At 46.7% G+C, this 22,239-nt stretch overlaps 1 protein-coding gene across 1 annotated transcript; it reads right to left on the bottom strand.

Moving 5' to 3' along the window:
* Positions 1 to 1,564: 1,564 nt before the first annotated feature.
* On the bottom strand, positions 1,565 to 21,807 carry LOC135812960 (mucin-5AC-like). Its single transcript, XM_065326179.1, has 7 exons — positions 21,738 to 21,807; positions 20,227 to 20,547; positions 12,292 to 12,681; positions 5,823 to 6,008; positions 5,214 to 5,330; positions 4,853 to 4,882; positions 1,565 to 1,728 (listed from the first exon to the last, which is right to left on the bottom strand). Exons 1-7 carry the CDS (start codon positions 21,805 to 21,807, stop codon positions 1,565 to 1,567), a joined length of 1,278 nt encoding a protein of 425 aa, XP_065182251.1.
* Between the last annotated feature and the right edge of the window lie 432 nt (positions 21,808 to 22,239).

Below are 22,239 nucleotides of genomic sequence, written 5' to 3'. Positions count from 1 at the left end.
ATGTAGACATAACTAGATGTTCTACTACCAGTACCAGATAAAACTATCAATATCCTTTAACCCGGCATTGATCCGAGCTTCTTCACTACTTTGCACCTGCCTCTACCCATCACTCCGGCTGGCATATCCTCATACAGAGCCAAATACCTCTTCCAGCAGATCGTGAGCAACACCATCCACAGAACAAAGATAGAATGTGTCTATCTCCACAACAGGAAGATCCAATGCCATCATAAACCTTTCTTTTTGAAGATTATCACATACAGATTTATTCTGCAAAGTTTGGTTGCAATCATGCTGCTTGAACTCTCACAGCATTGGCTCCAAAATGTAGCATAAAATCCAGGATTTTTACTACTGTTCCTCAAAAAATTGTAGAAAAAGTGCAAAGAAATTGTCATTGTATCTAACTGAATATGTATGCAATCTACCTCAAACTTCACCAGAAGTTGAAGAAAGGGTCATGGGTCAACAATTCAGCACAAACTCAATTTCGCCTACATGTACATGGATTTGCCCAGTACATGTATCACTACGAAGAAGCTTGTTCACCAGGCGTTCACAAAGCCTGATGGCAAAGCTGCATACAGTACGTTTGGCAAGATTTGGAAAAGAGACTGCCATGATATCACCGATTATGAAACAAATTGCGCTAACAGGCCGTAGTCTAACAGTAAGCTGGCGCTTACAACTGCGACGTAGCACTCGCAGTCACACTGTTGCACAGCTATTGCGAGAAGGAGCAGTCTGATACGCCAGTTCTTGCCATGGATGACGTGGAACCAGTGGGCCGCACTGATTGAGTGGTTGGTGATAATCTGCGTCAGACACACGTTGCGCCTGCTGTGCAAAGTCCAGATGCGTTGCTTGTCAGGACTTGATACAGTAAACAGCCCTGGCGGGCCACGGATCCGCTGGCCCCCTAGTTTGGACTCTGGCGCATGGCGCATAATGTGTACTTGCTATCAAGGTGCTTCGACCCACTTACATGTTCCGCCACCTCCAGCGAGATCCAGTTGCGGTAGTCGTTGCGGAGACACGTCCACACACTTCACGTACAAAGAAAGACAGGGGATAGTTGCCATGGTTACCATGCACTAACCTTCAACGGCTAATTTCAGCACCTTCCATCACGTTTCGAGGGCCAAAAAATATATCGTTGAGCTCCTTGTGGTCCTCTCTACACGTTGAAAATCTCAAAAAGTTGTGCGCTCTCAACTGCAACGAAAGTAAACATTTTGGGCACCTGGCCCCCGTACTAGGAGCCCCAAGTTAAAGGGAAGGCTACATTTCACCGGCATGTATGGATAAACAGGAAGTGAGATGACTGCTACACCTTAGCTCAGTGGTTAGAGCATAGTTGGCCTCAAGCGAACATCCCTGGTTCGAGTCCTGGTGGTGAGTCTGGTTACAGTCAATGTTTTCTTCAGACTTTTCCCGTTTGTGTCTTTCCCTCAAAGCATTGAATAGCTGATTTAATACTTTTCATTTCAATACTACGGTTTTTTGTCTCCTCCACGATATTTTAAAATATTTGAGTACTGCTTTATACAACTTTCTATCCTCAATTCATTTGAGATTGTACGTTAGTTGTGGTGCAGGATTCACGTGTTGATCCAGGTGTTGATCCAGGTGTTAATCCAGGTGTTGATCCAGGTGTTGATCCAGGTGTTGATCCTGTTGTTGAATCAGGTGTTGATCCTGTTGTTGAATCAGTTGCTGAACTGACTGAAAAATCAAAAACGACCATGTACAGTAGCACACGACAATGGCATAACAATTAGATCTTCAGAGAAATAATCACCGTCCACAACACAGCCAGAGAGACTAACAGGTCCACCATTGGTTTTAAAGCTGTTCCTAAGTCCTTCAGTACGCATGTCCATGAATTTACCCTCCGAACCATCGACAAAGTTAGTGGCCGGTCAAAGTCGCAACAAGAACCTCAGGCATTGCTTCACCACCTCAGTAACACGTGAGGCTAAGTCGTGCCAGACGTTCGGCGTCCACATGACCGCTTACCTCCTCACGGGCTAAACGCCGAGTCAGGTCTTCTCGGCTTCCAACTATTTACCCCAGCCGACGTGAGGAAGCGGCTCTCCAGGTTGACGCAAACAAAGCTACGGGGACTGACGTTTGGAACCATAATTGGTCCTTATAATGCCCTCCTCCACACTTGCCCCTTCCTTGATTGACTTATTTGACGAGTCCTTGCGATCGGTGAAAGTGCCAGCTAAAATCAAGCACCCTTTTCAAAGTGGGGACATCGACCGTCGCCAGTACTTATAGTCCGAGAACTCTCCTAACGATCGTGTCCCGCCTGTTAAGCCTACAGTCCATTCAGAAAAATATGTACTTGTAGCTTTTGGCGCGATGCAAGGATCGACGGGAAGCAACAGGACGATCTGACGGCATCCAATGTGAACACTATGAACCTTACTACTGTGTGAATCGGGATGCGAATATAGCGTTAGACACTCTGAATACGTTGCCTCAGAATCCCACTGTTGTCGACTATGCCACACCCTAGCCGCCTTCCTTTCACCTACCGCTGGCTGAATATTCAATTTTCGAGGGTCGTGAAGTATTTGTCTTGTTTACTTAGCAGTTTTCAGATATGACGTTGGACGTCCGTGATGATTTGTCGGCTTTCGCTTGACGACTACTTTTCACCATATTTGTCACCACCCAGTACTCTTTTTGACGTGCTAACTTACGCAACCTACCCCTGTGTAACTCACCTGCTCATTGTGATCGACTTGCGATAGTTGTGTCAGGTAGGGTTCATTCTGCACCTCCATTCTACACTATGCCCTTTGTTTTGATTTATCACATAATGTGAGTTAGTTGAGTGTTCACACCTTGCGCCAGTATTTTACCAATATAGTGAAGGCAACGCAAGACGACAATGACTTTCTGACTGCGGAGCTGTTTCCCGCTTCTCGATTTGTGTTGATTTGCCACATTATGTGAGTTAGTTGAGTGTTGACAGGAAGAGGGATGGATCACTAAGCCAACCGAGTGTGCGTTCCTCACCGGGACCACCACCAGTACAGCTGACCTGGGATTGGTTTGGAGTCGGCAACAACGACAGTGCTGCCAATCACATAAACTGAACCCACTTCTTTGAAACAGGGTTGTGCGGGCGCAGCAGCTCACCGCAGCGCTTGAGCTGTTGGAACAGAGACAGGGGAGGTCCACTGCGAACAACTCAATAGAGATATATTCAAGTAATGGTCAAAAGCCGACACACAGCATCGAAGAAAAACATTTACCAGAAGCAAAACGAAACACGGAAACGCTGATGAGCTACGGACTGAGACATGGGGAAGGCGTAGCAGGGAGAACACAGATGGTATGAGACTGACTGGCGGTGCAGATGAGTTGGATGATGATACGGCAGATGAGGACAAGGTGGATGATGACAAGGCGGCGGATGACGAGGCGGCGGATGACGATGAGACGGTTGGTGGTGATTGCGAAGAGACAGACGTTATAAGGAGTCAGGTGGAAGGTAAGGTGACGAATCTTATGAGGGTTGTTAGCACGTCTGGATTGTAAGGCTGTGTATGACAATACCCAGTTCTCTGTACTATGTCGTGCTCATCATGTACAGCAGTTGGAGGTACTTGAAGCTGTTCGTATTCGTAAGCATAAGCCTGATTATTGTAATCAAAAAGAACATGTTGTAGCACTTTCGTTATTTTCGTGAGTCTACACGGCTTGTTCATGACTTTATTTCTGCACATTTCATGCCCATTTGTCACACTTACGTTCTAACTGTAGTTAAGACCTCACTTTGATATTACTTACGCCTTTTCTTGTCAGGCTTACTTGGATTTTAAGCCTTAGTTTTTTTTCGCTTCATCACTTTAGTTGCTACCAGGTTCGGCCTCGTGTTCTCTGTACTGCGCTGATGAGTCCTCAAGCACGAAACAGTTCTATCCGCAGAATGAGTTTATTCCGATATCTATAAGTTCTCAACCTCTATCAGGTTTGGCATAAGTTTCTCTGTGTTGGGTTGACGAGTCCAGAAATGATGAGACAGTGCTGTTCGGAGATTGAGTGCCGGTACTTCTAACATAAATAGCGCTATCGCTCTTGTCTAATTATTTTTGTTATTTTCTGTTTTTGCACGACATTGACCAATGGTACTGACGTTCTAGACCTAACTGGCAATAAGCTCTAACCCATCTCTGGAGCGCAGCCCAACAGCCTTCCAACTTGGAAGGTTTTAAGCTACTGAAATAAAATAAGGAGAGGAAGTTGAGCCCAACCAAGATAAGCACGACCTAAAAGTCTCAGCTGTGAAGGACGTTGGCGGATGTACATGTACGTCGACTACAATAGTGGCAAGACCTTGGACAATACTGTCAAACCAGGATTCAAGGACGGAAAGCAACTTTCCACACAACTTGTATGGCGCAAAGATGCGAAGATCAATTAAAGGGGAAGCTATGCGAACAGGGATCATGCAAAACCAAACGCCTTAATGAAACATTGATCTTTGGTTCCTTGGTCCTTCTTCTTTTCTATAAATGTATCCTTGGCTCTCCATCCGAGTGAAGTCTTGCACGCCTGATGAGAAGTCCTTATCCATACGGCGAAACAATCATCGTGTGAAACTGCTGCATGTTGTTCCTGCTTATTGTCCTTCTAAATTGTCATGGTCGACGTACAGCGCTGTTGTATTGAGGCGCTCGGTTTTCCTTTGTCCTTTTTCTTTCTATAACTTTATCCTTGGCTCTCCATCTGAGTGCATAGTGTGTTTAAAAAAATTAATGATTTGGTGCATTCAGTGCATTCAGTGCAGGTGCAGGGTAAGACACAAAAAAAACAGAATAGAACGCACCCGTAGTAGTAGCCGGATCCGTAGGAATAACTGCAAAATAAAATGGAAAATGCACACACGCACATATACCAGCACACATATACCAGCACCCAAAGGACATGCGTTATAGACAGAAATACATAAGATTACTACGTCTTTCTGTTTAATATTACAGGGTGCGACAGAGCTCTCGCTCTCGACCCATGAATAAAATGTTGATATCACCTCCACCATTACACTGCGCTCGAAACCAAATTAGCGCTAACTGTCACAGGATAAATCTAAAACATCAACAACATGGATAAGTGAGAAAATATCTGCCTAGGGCTGGCCAAACAAACCACGTTATACTACTTGAGCAATTTTAAATGAAGGACCTTACGTTGACATTTGCCCATGGTCCACTGGAGGTTTTGTCCACAAATACAGTTGACAGCTGCCATTCCCACAACATGATTACATTCCACCACGTTAGTGTCATTGCATTCCAAAATGCACCCTGGAGGGGAGAAATGATATATATTATAATATTAATAATGCAATGAATATAACTAAATGCGCACTCATATCACAACCATGGGGACGAATCATGTATTCCAGAACGTTTTCTTGTCACAATTTCGTCCCAATGGTTGTGATATGAGTGCGCATTTAGTTATATTCATTGCATTATTAAGATTATTGTATCCACGTCGCCTTATTATAATATTACCTTCGACTAGGTGAAGATGGGCGTCGGCTTCAGGTATCATCCTCCATGGAATTTTCCAGCTCCGCCAAGACTTGAACCCGAGACCTTGTTTGTCCCGAGCAATACTCTAACAGTGTAATCCATGGGACAAGGCCGAACTTAGAAGGCACAGACAGGATTTCACCCCAAAGGCCAAATGTGAATGTTTGTTTGCTTGGAAGAGATATTTTAAGCACTTGATATTCCTTAAATATTTTGTTTGTAATTGCATAACTGGTGTACTTCGAGGTAAAGACTTACTTTCACATAAAGGTTGCCTTGGTTGCCACCTTCCATTGCCCTGGCATGTAGACTGGGTTATTTCCATACTATTGTTAGACAAAAACCCTGTTATGCATTCGATGGATACTGTGGTACCTGGTAGTGTGTTGAAACTGGCAAAAGGTTTGTAATTGAACTTGCTGTTAGTGAGAGTAGGACATTGCACTGGGAAGAAAGAGGCAAGATTCAATGCAGTTACTCACAATAAGTGAACAGCCCACAACTAAAACCATTACTATGATGGTCCATAGAGAGAGAAGCAGACAATATTTTGGTAATTACACGGAACATGGGTGTACCCAGACCTGCTGCACTTGTCCATGTTCTGTTGAAAACTGTTGAAAACTAATTATTCACAGATTTCAATAGGACAAGTATAGGTGACAATTTGATGAAACCTGGAAAGCGAATAACAACCCGTGTTAACATGACAGGAAAACAACAACTTTGGAATTGGAGAGCACGCACGGTTTTGTAAGAAGTGTGCTCGGTGTGCGTGGCTAATTTTCATGGAGAGATTACCATCAGTACATTCACCCTAACGGTTATTGCATGGCTGGGAAGAAATTGTGGCTAGTTCAGTTATCCGACATGTTGAAGAAGGAGAAGGTGATGGAAGGTAAGGATTCTGAATAGCTTCAAGTGCAATGCCAGCAACCGAACAGCAGCAACAATTAGCAGCTAGTGCAGTGCCAGATGTTGCCTCACTTTGTTCAGTTCGTCCCTTGATGAATCCCCCTTGGCCACGCTCGTACGTGGCACAGGTGATAAAAAATATCTCGGTATGCCTGGAAAGTGGCCAGATGTTGTGCATTTCCCTTAGCACTCTCAACCATGTCAATTACTAGCTCTATACTCAACATACAATACGTGTGCACATCAGAACTGTGCATTGTGATCTGCATGCATATATGACATGTACATTTGGCTTCATAGTCAACTTAATATTTTCCAAATTTACCCTTGAAGTTTGATAACAGTCTACTTGAGGAACTTCAGCAAGCGGTATAATATAGTTTATGATAGATGTCTCTTGTTTGTACAAACCCAAAACACGACGGCATCAGTGAATCAGATGCGTGGGTCATGACGTATACATGCATGTCCTCAGACTCCTCACATACAACATACAACGGAGGCGAACGGCTGTGTAGCCCTTACAGCAAGTTTCACGGATTTCATCGATCACCAGACTGCAGTATTTGGCATTCACCCTGAATGCCATATGCTACTATTTGATAATCGCTGAATTGCGTGCAACTTGAAGTTACACCTACACACTGTGTGACATCATTTCGCCTCCGTTGTATGCTGCTCTGCCTCGAGCTGCCTCAACTGGCCTTGTTGGCTTATGTGCTAGACCAATAACAACACATTGTAAATATACCATGCGTGCCTGAATTCAGTATTTCACAATATTGCAGAGCACTTCAAGATTCACGCGCGGACGCGCAGCAAATGCCACGTAGATGAGCTAAAGGCTGTTTACATTGCCAAAACCACAGCCTAAACTTTGTAGACAGCAGGAATTTGTAACGAAACGAGTGCTAATTTGACCTCCCGCCTCTCTGTAATAATTTTTGTACTTTTTCGTGCAACTCACACAATCAAGCATAATTTCTCCACCGATATGCTGTATTTAGGAAAATTCACTTTTCAACTCCAAACTCCAAAAACTCCGATTCAAATTGCAATTTACATTGCACCAAATTTTCGGGCCTGGCCAATCCTCAGGGTAATGAATGACAAAATGTCAATTGCATAGGTACTTATTGAACTATATGTATGAAGACAACAACTAATGACACTGAGAATCTGAGAACGTTAACTTGTTGGTGTGAATATGCTTGGTGACGATTATGAAGGAAATAATTGTAGGTGATGTATGTCTCAGCAGTAACGTGTGTTTGTATTGGGGGGGAGCTTCAATTAATCTCATTGGACAGATGCAAATACAGAGGGATAAATTGTCTACCCACATTTACGACATGCCCTGGCAACAGATATACATATACAGGGGTAGAATATTACTAACCCATAATTCTTCCTTGAATTGATGGTGTGTATGTGTGTGTACGTGTGTGTCTGTGTGGGTATCTGTGGATATCTGTGTGCGCGCGTGTGTGTGTGTGTGTGCGTGTGTGTACGCAATCGCCATCGCTGTTCAACGCACTGCCACCGTCCAACGGCTAGATAGCGGGACAAGTTCCCGCATATTTGTATCTGCTCTCGCCGTTTGCGATTAGTCTCGCATCTGGAGCGTGATCGGGTAGCGTAATCTTTCTCTCTCTCTGCTGCCCCTCTGGGGCCCACGTGACCCTAGTGGTAGTAGCTCTACTGGACGGGACAGGTGCGTGTGTGTGTGGGTGTGTGTGTGTGTGTGCATTGGCTACTAATGATAGTCGGCTAAGTGCGCTCGGAGGATTATAAGGGGAGGAGAGATTGTTGATATGTTGTTTAAACTATAAGTGCATGGACATCGTTGTGCTTCGTCACATTATCACCATGTACAGATTTGAGAAATAAAGTTTGATTCTTTCTTTCTTTTATTAGAATTCGTTTACTTGAGTAATGGTACGAAAGGCCTAATCAGAGGCAACTGGCTTCGTCTCTTCGTGTGCCAATATATCCTCATTGTTAAAGAAATATAACCTTAACGCTTTGGGCCTACCCTGAAGTGACCGCAAGCCGAAATTTCCTGCATGTTGTGTGTGCGTTGTTCATTTTTCATGGCAGCAGTGATTCCACTTTAACAATTGTGACATTACTCTGCTTTTGCTTTGGCTCATTACTTAGTTACCGAAAAGGCGGCGAGGAGACAATAACTTTATTATTGCGATTAAGAGTAAAAGTGAAGCGGACATTACGAAATGATGAATGAGAATACATGTATTAAAATTGATGTACCTAATCGATTTTCTTGAGACTATCTTCAGGGAAAAATCGTCTCACAATGGAGGCTATACGGAGAAACAAACTACTTATAGGTCTATAGGATAGCGGGAAGTATACTAGGTGAGGTGTGAAAAAAACACTAAATTGGGAGAGAAGACGGAAGAAATTTGAAGAAAAGATGTGAGAGTGTTCCGACGGTGTGAGCTACTACAAAAGTAGGGTGAAATGAAGGCGTGGAAGCAGGTGAATGTTATAGTCTCAAGAAAATCGATTAGGAACATCAATTTTAATACATGTATTTTCATTCATCATTTCGGAATGTCCGCTTCACTTTTACTATTAATCGCATTAATATTGTAATGGGTAGCTGAGTGGTAGGCGCGGTGAAATCAACAAGAATTACTTTTATTCTACTTTCACGTACACACCTGAGATATAATTGTTAGTGAAAGAAGAAAATAACTGACTTTCTCTCCGGTGCACACCTGGAGGTTGAATAGTTCGTTATTATCAAAACCTCATCTTCGAGTTAGCTTTCGTTGCTATCTAATCTAATCTTTTTCATCAAAACAGAAATGCGCAGCCGCTTTTATGCAGCAGCTGCCGTACGCTTACATACGGAGATACACTAAATATACATCAGGCAAAGCTCCGTATTAGTTCCGTACTGCTTCCGTATTGGTCGGGCAGGGATTCCACACCCTCCCTTCCTACAGATAATCACGCCCTCGTGATTTTCAAAAAATTAGTGAGGAGTTACGAACACAGCGTCAACCGGAAGATGGCAAATTATATCGGAAATGATAACGTTTAGAGTAGACAGAAGAAATGAACTAATAACAAATCATAAAGTAGAAGCACACCAGGTTCACACGGTCTCACGGGGTCAAAAGGGGAAAGAACGGTCCTCCAAATAGGACCTGAAGCCACAGCACTCTTGCTGCACAACGCTGGCACAACCCGCCAGGAACATCGCAGTTCAAAAACGGAACTGAATACACTATAACTATAAGGGGCGTTGTCACACACATTGTCCCACGTTAGCTGGGTAAGCCGTGGCTCACCATGATCAGACGCCTACCAAACTAAACTGGATTCACACACTCGCATAAAGGAAGACTGAAGAGAACAGGGAGACTGAAGGAAGACAGGAAAGAAAATGCCATACCTGGAATCAGCGTTAGTAACCACGGCGGCGGCTGGAGCTACGGCGGAGAGCAAGCCAGGTTTTATCTTCATCTTGGTTGAGCCGGTCACTCAGAGTGGCTAGCTCGGCGTCAGACAAATGACCTCCCTCCTCGTCTTGAATCGTGGTCTTCACATTGTCGATAGCATCGCTTTGCGCGACGTAAAGAGTGATGGTCTAGCCAGGAAGAGTGTTGACGAAAATCTGCATCCCACCACGGAGGCGAAGTACCAAGTGAATAGTGGACTCCTGCTGAACGTTGTAGTCACTCAGGGTTCGGCCGTCTGCCACCTACGCGCCGGCAAAAATCAAACGCTGCTGGTCTTGGGGAATACCCTCCTTGTCTTGGTCAGCAGCCTGCATGTCGTCGTCCTCATCAGCTTCGCAATGTAATAGGTAGCCGATTGGTAGGCGCGGTGAAATCAACACGAATTACTTTTATTCTACTTTCAGGTACACACCTGAGATATAATCGTTCGTGAAAGAAGAAGCGGCAAAATAAATAACTTTCTCTCCGGTGCTCACCTAGAGGCTGAATCCTTATTCTTCGAGTTAGCTTTCATTGCTATCCAATCTAATCTAATCTTCTCTTCATCAAAACAGAAATGCGCAGCCGCTTATATGCAGCAGACGCCGTACGCTTACATACGGAGATACACTAAATATACATCAGGCAAAGCTCCGTATTAGTTCCGTACTGCTTCCGTATTAGTCGGGCAGGGATACTACACCCTCCCTTCCTACAGATAATCACGCCCTCGTGATTTTCAAAAAATTAGTGAGGAGTTACGAACAACAGCGTCAACCGGAAGATGGCAAATTATATCGGAAATGATAACGTTTAGAGTAGACAGAAGAAATGAACTGATAACAAATCATAAAATAGAAGTAAAAGCACACCAGGTTCACACGATCTCACGGGGTCAAAAGGGAAAGAAATGTCCTCCAAATAGGACCTGAAACCACAGCACTCTTGCTGCACGCTGGCACAACCCGCCAGGAACATCGCAGTTCAAAAACCGAACTGAATACACTATAACTATAAGGGGCGTTGTCACACACATTGTCCCACGTTAGCTGGGTAAACCGTGGCTCACCATGATCAGACGCCTACCAAACTAAACTGGATTCACACACTCGCATAAAGGAATACTGAAGAGAAAAGGGAGACTGAAGGAAGACAGGAAAGAAAATGCCATACCTGGAATCAGCGTTAGTAACCACGGCGGCGGCTGGAGCTATGGCGGAGGGCGAGCCAGGTTTTATCTTCATCTTGGTTGAGCCGGTTACTCAGAGCGGCTAGCTCGGCGTCAGACAAATAACCTCCCTCCTCGTCTTGAATCGTGGTCTTCACGTTGTCGATTGCATCCCTTTGCGCGACGTAAAGAGTGATTGTCTAGCCAGGAAGAGTGTTGACGAAAATCTGCATCCCACCACGGAGGCGAAGTACCAAGTGAAGAGTGGGCTCCTGCTTCCGACTGCGTGCCGGCGAAAATCAAACGCTGCTGGTCTTGGGGAATCCCCTCCTTGTCTTGGGCAGCAGCCTGCCTGTTGTCGCCCTCATCAGCTTCGCCATCACCACCGGTAGTATACATGTACGTAGCGGGTCGCTTGGAATCGCCATCGGAGTCTCCAGTGAGTGCCGTGCGGAGAGAAGGGTGATCTACGCTAGCACCCTGACTGTGCTGCAGGCTAATAGTAATATTAACAATCAGGGCCAAGCCCAGGAAGGCAAGAAACATGATTCTCATCTTGATTCGTCGCACGGAGCTGTAGCGGGTTGAGGCATCGGAGTCTGGGGTCGAATCACGTTGTTTTATTTAAAACTACACCGCTGCCACCAATGTAATGGGTAGCCGAGTGGTAGGCGCGGTGAAATCAACAAGAATTACTTTTATTCTACTTTCACGTACACACCTGAGATATAATTGTTAGTGAAAGAAGAAAATAACTGACTTTCTCTCCGGTGCACACCTGGAGGTTGAATAGCTCGTTATTATCAAAATCTCATCTTCGAGTTAGCTTTCGTTGCTATCTAACCTAATCTTTTTCATCAAAACAGAAATGCGCAGCCGCTTTTATGCAGCAGCTGCCGTACGCTTACATACGGAGATACACTAAATATACATCAGGCGAAGCTCCGTATTAGTTCCGTACTGCTTCCGTATTGGTCGGGCAGGGATACTACAATATTTAGTAAACGTTCGCTCTAATTCCGGAACGTCTTGGAGTGCATGATTGGGCTTTCTACTGCAGCCAACGGTGGCGGTGAAAGGTTTAACATGACTGATTGTTTAGTTGTCATCGCCCTCATCGCACCAGTTAGTGGCTAAAAACAAGTAATTCTGAGCAAATATCGTTACCAACCTTGAATAGTGACAGAGACAGTGGTAGATAGTGCCTGGGCGGAATTCACACATCTGTCAATCGCACTTTGTGGCCGTGGAGGACTTGATCCCATTCCAATACAATCAAAGTTTGTAGTATACGATGTCGTACAGATTACATTAAAGGTAGCACCTGATGTATCACTTTCTGTAAACATAATCTGGGAATCATTCCTTCGGAAGCTGAACATAGAATCCACCATATTCGTATATGTCAGCGTCTGTATCTTCTGTGAGTCCAGAGATAATGTTAAGCTCCAAGATACGTTGAGAGGAAAGTTTCCACTTGACATGCATGGTATGGTGTACGAAACACCAGAGTAGGGCAATGTCAGTGATGTAGGTGATAGTCCAGACTGAACTTGTTCAGCTGTACGAGAAAGACACACGGGTACAGCACTGAAATACATGATACAACTGACCAGGCGAAAACAGTCTTCACAGCACCTTAAAAGAGCATGCCTGAGAAAACCAGAAAATATGTGCAAGTCGATCTCTAAGATTTCTCCCAAATTTTGCAGGTAGGTTTGCTTTGGGGTGTAGATCGACATTCCAAAGCCCGCGCAAAATCTTTTGTAGTGAACTATGAAATTGGTATACCCCTCAATATTGGCCAAATATTGGCACGATTTATGGGGCTACAAACGAGCCACGGCACAACGTACAAGAACAAGCTACGAACAAAACTTCATTAAGCCAACATTACCTCACCTTAGAAGAGTTCTTGTGGCAGCAGCACTTAGCCACGCCAGCATCCCAGAAGACGAGGGCAATCACCTCAAACACTATACACTATTCAAAATTGTTTACTTCAAGCAAACCCAAAAAGGATGATGGGGGACATGTCCTCAGTGCTAGAAGAGGTGTTCTACTATCTGCCGGTGTATAGTGTTTGCTAATTGAGGACGTAGCTCGCTGTTTTATCAGCGCTTGTAATTTGGCTATTCTCAAGACGATCATTTCTGGCGTCAAGAGATGATTGCCCTCGTCTTCTGGGATGCTGGCGTGGCTAAATGCTGCTGCCCCAAGAACTCTTCTAAGGTGAGGTAATGCTGGCTTGATAGCGTTTTGTTAGTAGCTTGTTCTTGTTCTTGTACGCTGTGCCGTGTCTCGTTTGTAGACCCATAAATCGTGCCAATATTGGGCCAATGTTGAGGGGTATGCCAATTTCATGGTTCCCTTCAAAAGATTTTGCGCGGGGTTTGGTGTGTCAATCTACATCCCAAAGCAAACCTACCTGCAAAATGTTAGCGAAATCTGAGAGATCGACTTGCACATATGTTCGGGTTTTCTCATACATGCTCTCTTAGAATACCAATGCAGAACTGGGCGTGCATTGACGGTAAAACCATTCTTGTAGCATGAATGAATGTTTGCAGAAATAGTTACAGACAATGGCGTGTACAAATGGTGGTGCGAGGGCGAGACCAATCCCATGGCGACTAGAAAATGACCCTCTGAGACAAAGTTCTTTTGAAGGCAGACACCTGGATCAGTGAAAAGTCTACGAGGTTATTACCAGTAAATTCGAACAGATTTTCTTTTCGAACTCAGAGTTTCTCGCTTACGTGATCATCGGGAAGAATTCTGCTATCAATAATGCACAGGAAAGTAACTGGCGAATCTTTGCGCGAGGAAAACAGTGGGAATCACGCGTATACATCCTCTCCCACCCACTACCACTCTCCCACAGTGTGTGACACACACGCACATACACATACATACATCCTGTCCTGTCCTGTAGAGTCACTGCCGCAAAAGGGTCACGTGATCCCATCACTGGGAAACTTGAGAAGAGAGAGAGAGAGAGAGGACACGACGCTCGATGACGCTCCAGGTGCACGGGTAGTCGCATCCGCTTGCCGCATATGCACACGTGCTGGAAGGCTGAGCGCTCCTCTGCTGTTGGTCTATGCGCCACCCTTGAACAGCGATGCCTTCCCCGTCCCCGGACACCGCGAAAGCAGCGACCACACCTGTCACAATGCGCGGCACAACATCCCTCCGCCGGTGCCGACGCTCCGGTAGTTCCAGGTGGCACTGCGGCATCCACCGTTGAGGCACACACATGCCGGACCAAGCCACCGCGGCTTCTCAGCCACCGCCCACACCGCCCGCACTGACTGGCGCCCCGCTGCTCAGACACAGGCCGCGCACGCTCCTCCAGACACTTATGCCGAGCCATGTCTCCTTTCCGTGCAAAATCCCGTCCGCATACCGTACATACCACTCGGGGCGGAGGCTCAGGCACATTGTCAGGCTCTTGGTAGGTGCTGCGCCACTCCGCACGAGACTCACATGCAACATCATACCATGATGCCTCCACGCCACGGGCACGTAGATCTCGGACAGCACAGTCCTTCCATCTGCGGCGTGGGCCATGTGCTGGGCGACGCTGCAAGAAGGAGCCAAACAGTACCTGTTTTGGGATGCGGTTGTCCGGCATCCGCGCCACATGCCGCAACCACTCTAACCGCCGATGTGCAATTTTGTCTTTAATCGTCTCGGAGTCTCCCCAGCGCACCAGCAGCTCTTCGTTGGTGATGTGTTCGTCCCACATCCGGCTTCGAGAGACCCCGAGGATGGATCGGATGCACCTCATGCTGAAGGTTGAGAGCTTCTGCAGGTCATGCTGAAGGGGCGTCCAGCACTCAGAGCCATACAACAGCAGGGACAGAACGCAAGCATTGAATACGCACCGCTTGGTGTGCATCAGCAGATGTGGATTGGAGAATACAGACCTCCGAAGAGCACCGCAGGCCCTGGAGGCTTGGGCAATCCTTGCGGCGATGTCCCGGGACGAACGGCAACCGCTGTCCACTACAGAACCGAGGTATTTGAAATGCGGTACGCATTCCACCTCCGCTTGACCAAGTTGGAGGGGAGCGCGGTCAGTAAGCGTGATGCCGGGGCCAACAACTACAAACTGAGTCTTCGTTGCACTGATGGTCAAGCCGAATCCCGACGCCACCTCGTGAAGACAGCACAATGCTGCCCCCGCTCCAGACCGAGTTGTAGCGAATAAACAAGAGTCGTCAGCAAACTGGGAATCTGTTAGGCAATGGTGTTGGTCGTCACGGCGGGGTTTACGGTATAAATCGCTGCTGTATGCTGAGCGGAGCTCGAGGCCAACCCCGTCAACTCTCCTGACGCAGTGTTGCCACTGGGTCATCACGGCCCACATAAAGATAATTAAAAAGGACCGGCGCCATAGAGCACCCCTGGCGAAGACCATTGCCAATGCTGAACGGGTTTGATAATATGTTGTTAAACTGCACCGATGCTGACATGGGGTCGTGGAACGACCGGATGATGTTGATAGGCTTTTCTGGTACTCCCGCACGGCCGAGGACCTGCCACAGACACCCCCTGGGCACTGAATCATAGGCCTTCTTCAGGTCGATAAACACAAAAAATCCCTTGGCCTGATGTTCGATTGACTTTTCCATGAGCTGTCGGACGGTGAAGATCATGTCAGAGCAGCCACGCCCTCGCCGGAACCCGCACTGGGACTCAGGGAGAAATTCTTCTGCGAATACCTGCAGCCTTCTCTGAAGGACACTCGCCAAGACCTTGCCGACCACATCCAGCAACGCAATGCCCCGCCAATTGTCGCACTGCGACAAATCTCCCTTCTTTGGAATGGGGATGAGGGTAGCATCCGCCCACTCCCGCGGAACGCAGCCATCTCGCCACACATCTCCAAACAGCTCCATGAGCTTGTTGTTGAGCTCCTCGCCACCGAACTTTAGCAACTCTGGCTGTATCCTCGATGAACCAGCAGCGGTGCCATTGCGAAGTCGAGAAATGGCCTTGGAGATCTCATGCATGGTTGGTGGTTCCTCAAGGCTCGACACTACAGGTCGCTGCTCAACGCAAGCCATGATATCGGGGTTGTACGAGCTCTCTGGGTTCAGGACAGATGTGAAATGCCTCTGGAACCGCTTGCATTGATCCTCAGTCGACTGGCACAGGATTCCATTCTCGTCCTTAATGGCGGAAGTCTTGCACGGAGTTAATCCCTCACATGCAGCGTGGATAGCATGAACGCATTTCCAGACGACTGCCCCGTTGAAGCGCGCCTCTGTTGCCTCCTGTGCCTTATTCAAAATCCAAGCCTCTTTGGCATTTACAACGGCTGCGCGCGCCTGCGATCGAGCAGCCCCGAAGCTGGCCCAATACGTGTCGCCCCTCTGCTGACCGTGGGCAAGCCACTCCGCGTAACACTCATTGCGGGCGCGCAGAAGGGGCTGTATGGTTGCAGAGTTGTCATAATACCAGTCGGCCTGACGGCGTTCGCTCGGGCCCAATACATCAGCGGCTGTGGCAACCACGGTATTGCGCACATGGGTCCACTTCTCCCCAACGCTACCATCGCTGCTCCAGCAATCTCGCAATCCAGCAGATAAAGCGGCACGATACTTGTCCGCGGTGGTCACGCAGCGCGGGGGGCGACGTCCCACATCGTTGACGTCTTGTAACGTGGATGCGCAGGAATCCGATTGATCATGCTCGGCCACCGCCTTACTCCGCAGCTTGCCGACATTAAATCGGCGCCCCCGGCTCGCTCCACGTCGGGCAACCCCCACCGGGCGATGCGGGAACTCAAAGACTAGTGCTGCTTTGTATAGTCATACATACATACATACATGCACACGCGCATGACATAACAACAACAAACAAACATAATTATATCCACACTCATTTCAATACACGACCACACGCCCACACTCATGCACACATGTGCCCACGCTCTCACACATACGCAAACACTCCGCCTCACACCCACCCACACGCGCGTGCGCGCACACACACATACAAGTGCACAAACTCACACCTGCATTGAACACCTTCACACTGCCCACTGGGAGACTCAAGCACCATACATTCACACTCATCCATACATATGAAACACATGACGTCTGCTCATATTCACGCTAGCATCCACTTTGAACTCATGCTCTCTCTCCCTCTCATAGACACGATCTACACGCGAACATTCCCACAATACACCCACGTGCACACTAGTACATGTACATACTGTACCCTCCACAGAATCCTCACCTTTGCACCCAGGATACTCATTCATGCACACCACACACTTACCTACACCCACTGAACGCTCACCTACACACGAACACACCGGCACATCCACGCACACGCTTCACCACGACCACACACGTATGCATATGCATACCAAAAGCACACACACACACGCACACGCGTACACACCCAAATATGGCAAGGTAGAGACATGCTCTGCCAGCATGCATTTAGTTGCGCTGCTAAGTGACTAGTTCGTCAGTGTGAATGTGAGCAGGTATCATGTACATGTATGGATGAGTGACACTGTGAATGTATGGTGTCTGGGTCACCCAGTGTTCGACGTGAAGCTGTTCATACACACGCGTGTGTGTGTGGGAGGGGGGGGGGGGGGGGATGAGTGTGCGAGTACATTTACGTGTGTGTGTGTGTGGGGGGGGGGGGGGTGGGTGTGTGAGACTGTGTACGTTTGTGCGTGATTGTGTAGGTGTGGGTGTTGGAGAAAGTGTGGGTATATACATGTATTTGTGTGTTGCTGCTTATTGCACGCGCACGCGCGTGTGTGTGTACGTGCATGTGAGAGGGGGTGTGAGTGCAGATGCGTGGTTCCCACTGTATTCCTCACGGAATAATTCTTCAGTTACTTTCCTGTGCATATACATTTTTGTAAAAAATCATTATTCCAGTTTCAGACCAGAATAAGTGTAGCCTGATGACCTGTGAAACTCTGAGTTGACATAAATGTTCCACCTTACTTGTAAGGAAGCTGTGCCCTTCCGTTTACTTTGTATTCTATAACCAGACGATAGTTCTAACTGTTCTCCGTTGTTGTCTAGGGACTAGTCTAAAGTAACCTTGCCGTCACTAGGGGTCATTGCAATGAGGGTTCCTTCGAATTGCAGTCTTTGCATTTTTGTGTCTATAAAAAAGTCACGTCTTGAGACTATGCATTATATACATTAAACAATATCTCCCGTGGCTCACATATTCAGACCATTAGTCCTATGGTTTGTATCTGGACACACCACTATGTCTGTCGCTGGAATGCCTATGTACTCGAACAAGGAACACGATTGCTATTACATGTGAATGACTCTACAGACATCAACAGAATAGGACTTTCGGAAACGTTGCCAGGCATTTGTAGTATGTGGCTCACATTATCCGCACGTGGTTTTATATCAGCAATTGGTAGGTCACGATTTTCATGAGAACTTGAATCCTTACTTGACAGACAACATCCAGCGTACAAGAGAGATCTATCGAACCTTCCACTCACCAAACCTGAACGAAAGTACCACTCCTGCTCAACACGCAGTGTTTCGGGGAACTAACCCCTCATCAGCTGAGTTTTAGTACGCTAATGGTATGTGTCCTCCGACAGCACTGCAATATCATGACAGTAATGCTCAACGAGCCTAAACATCTTTAAAAGAGGATTTCTTGTGAGTTTTGTGACTTTGGTGTGTTGTTGTTCTATGAATTTACAGCATATGTTCTGCTTGTTTTGAATGTATGTTGTCGAGTTGGAACATAATTGTACTTTCTATGCTTACCGCTGCAAGTTGCTGTCATCTGCATTGTTTCCGACTATCTGGCTCTCTCTTCCTTTGATTATTGTTGCTAGTTGCTCGGTTGACATTTTCTCTCCCATCCTTGGTGGGTACGTCGATTGTACGTCGATTGTTTTAACGAGTTTACGGTTCACTTTTTTCAATTTCGAACGTGAGACCTCAAGGTCAAAATGGAGCATCTCACGTTGCAACATCAGATTTCACCGCGACAGAGGGCCAACTCACGGTGAAAAAAGCGATTCAACACACGTTCTTTTCTCATGTTCGAAATTTAACCACGTGAAGCATAAATTTTCTAATGTCGATCTCTTCGCCGAACTACTTTGCGTTGGGCGCCTGTTGCTAGTTTTTAGAATAATCGGATATTTCGAGCAATCCTTGCATAACGTACGATATTAGTTGAAAATGGCAATTGGCAACAATGATCCCAGGTGAGGGAAATCAGTTCTAAAATTGTTCATTTTAGACTTCTGTAAGGATAAATGGTGTACAGCTTGCTTTTATGCTACATTCCTTGCGTTTTATTGCAACCAAGAGTTCCGCTGCTCGTCTGATAATTATATTGCTTGCGTCATTATGCAACTTCCTGCTCATGAAGGAGACTTTGTGTTGCTCGGGCGCCTCGTAGTAAATCGCTCCTCTATTTCTCTTCAACTTGCATTCATCAGAAAGAAGGAACCCTGTTTGTCCTTACCTACAATGTTGAGTTGATACGTCTGTGTTGAGTTGCGATTCACTGTTCTGCAATGGTACAGTGCTAAAACTAGTCCTTTTTGTCTTCAGCATGGAGATGTGTAATTTAACGGATGCTCAGGACTATAGCCACGAAATACAATGTCATGTAATTGTAGGGGTGGGAGAGGGGGCGGCAGAGGAAACATACATTTCACCCATTTTTCCATGTTCCACTATTTCCTTGTCTCACAAAATGCAACTTACGAGTGCGCAGAGCATCCGAAACAATTGATCTGTGGTAGCACTTTCGAGGTGTGAACAGAAAAAATCGAAAAATGAGTAGGGATATGCCCTCTTACTCTTCTCTGGCTAGAACCTTGAAGTTTTTTAATATACTCCTGGTGCCTTAGTGCAACCAAGACAAGAGTGCCACAACTCGGCTGTTACATTGCTTTCGTCATACGCGACGTCATGCACCTGAAGGAAGCTCTTTTCCTCGGGTGGCTCATAGTGAGCCACTGATCTATTTCTCTTCACCTTGCATGCATCAGTAGCCATACTGTACGGTATAGAGTCAAAGCTGGACATTAGTCCACACGATGAAGAAGTCGGTTTGTACTTACCTACAATGTTGAGTTGATATGTTTCTGTTGAGTTGTAATCCACTGTTCTACAATGGTACAGTCCAGTGAATGATGTGTCCAGTATAGGATGTACTGTTGTGTTCACCGTTACAACAGTAACTCCTGAGAAGGCACCTGTCTCAGCCCACACTAGACTACCATCAGTCTTCTCTAGTCGAATGAATGATCCTGATCCACTGGTCACAATACACGTGGGTAAGTAATGGGTAACATCAGCTGTAGGTTGTCCATCACCAAATGTCACTGTGAATGCTGTTGTTGATTGTCCTGTACCAGCAGCATTCATATTGACAACTTGACCTGCATGAGCATACACAACAGTACAGTGTCACAATACTAGCTCAATACATCACTAACACTGGGACTAGGTACACTCTACTGGGAAACAATACTTCATGTGCATCTATATAACCACTGGGAAAGGAAATGAAATTTATATTATACCAGGGAGTCGTAAACTACAACGACTCCCTGCATTATACACACAAGGCAGAGAACTAGGGCTGAAAGGTGAAGTTAAGCCTAAACTCACAACTTCATGTGCAGCTATATAATCACTGGGGAAGGAAATGAAAGATACTGTATACAAAACAAAAGCAGAGAACTGGTGCTTAAACCATACCTGACTGTCGAAACGGCATTAAATATACACCCTCCCAACAAAACACACTTTCTGAGCGAGAAATTTCAGAAAAGGAATGCTACTTTATTCACCATGTCTCTCTGTTTGCTCGTGGCGAATAGTCGATGCAGGGAAGGCCATACCAAAATTGTGTGTTAGTACGTAAGTTTGTGCCTTGCACATAAGACCAGCGACATTCTCCTGGGTGGTTACCAACAGCCAGTGCATGCCGGAGTATGTGGTGTGATTTGTGTGCGTGAAATAGAAATGAAGTGGGCGTGCTTCCGCAAGAGTGACCATCGATGCCACTTCACTCTCCACAGTGACAGCGCCCAACTTCTGGCCAAGGCCCGTATACTGCAGGCCATGGAGGTTCTTAGAAACCAGCTCTGAGGGCAGCACCAGCAGTCGCAGCCACAGCAGCAGAAACAGCACCTCTGCCAGTGTTCTGACTAAACAGCAACAACAGCAGCCGGGTTCAACGTCCTCCTCCTCCCCGCCGCCACCACCACCGCCGCCACCACCACCGGCAGACTTCATCTCCACTCCACTACACAGTGGCCAAAAAGGGAGAAACTCCCACCTCTCCCCACCAGAGGCTGGAGACCTGAAGAGATCAAACGGATCTGCGCCACAACATGACCAGCATGATGCGCAGCCACCCCAGCAGGATGCCCAGTCCTCTCATGCCCAATGATGGATTCCAGACCTCTGCGACTGCTAGTGACTAATGCATTCAGCCTGAGCAACAAGATAGGTGCCCTGCAGCATGCAATCCTGCAGTATAATGTAGACGTGGCAATAGTAACAGAAACGAAGCTCTGCTCAGATAATTCCTCCCATGAGTTGACCATCCCAGGATACTCACCCCCAATAAGGAAGGATCGAGATGCCCATGGTGGCGGTGTGGCAGTGTGGGCTAGGAGTGAACTATCCATTACCCACCACGACGATATAGATTGCCGTGATCACGAGCTCTTATGGATTTCCCTGGCAATGCACTCCGGAACAAAGACTGTTCTGGGTGCGCTCTACCGGCCTGGCTCTTGTGCAGAGACAGACACCAGCCTGATGGACTACCTAGACAACACTTTGGATGATGTCCGCCGTCTTGGCAGCAATGTTATAATTGCAGGGGACTTCAACGTGCATAATTCAGCCTGGCTACAGAGTAGCAAGACTACCCGAGCCGGTGAATGCCTGGAGGAAGTCTGCGCAGCACATCATCTTGTCCAGCATGTCACCCAGCCAACCCGCGGCAACAATACTCTCGATCTTATCATCTCCGATTTCCCACACCCCGTATGCACCACAGCCTATGCACCACTTGGACGATCTGATCATGCCGTTATCATTGCCGAGTTTCTCCA

The sequence above is a fragment of the Sycon ciliatum genome, chromosome 3, assembly GCF_964019385.1.
Source record: "Sycon ciliatum chromosome 3, ocSycCili1.1, whole genome shotgun sequence".
NCBI classification, from domain to species: domain Eukaryota; kingdom Metazoa; phylum Porifera; class Calcarea; order Leucosolenida; family Sycettidae; genus Sycon; species Sycon ciliatum.
The sequence above is the reverse complement of the archived record's forward strand: the minus strand, read 5'-3'. Positions and strand labels throughout refer to the sequence as shown.

What these genes read in the sequence shown, in the direction of transcription:
- LOC135812960 (XM_065326179.1), bottom strand. Translation starts at nt 21,807, where the DNA reads ATGGATAGTTCACTCCTAGCCCACACTGCCACACCGCCACCATGGGCA. An exon ending in GACCATGGGCAAATGTCAAC is followed by an intron (nt 4,883 to 5,213) that starts GTAAGGTCCTTC and finishes TTTATTTTGCAG; the next exon opens with TTATTCCTACGGATCCGGCT. An exon ending in GGATCCGGCTACTACTACGG is followed by an intron (nt 1,729 to 4,852) that starts GTGCGTTCTATT and finishes TTGATTTTTCAG; the next exon opens with TCAGTTCAGCAACTGATTCA.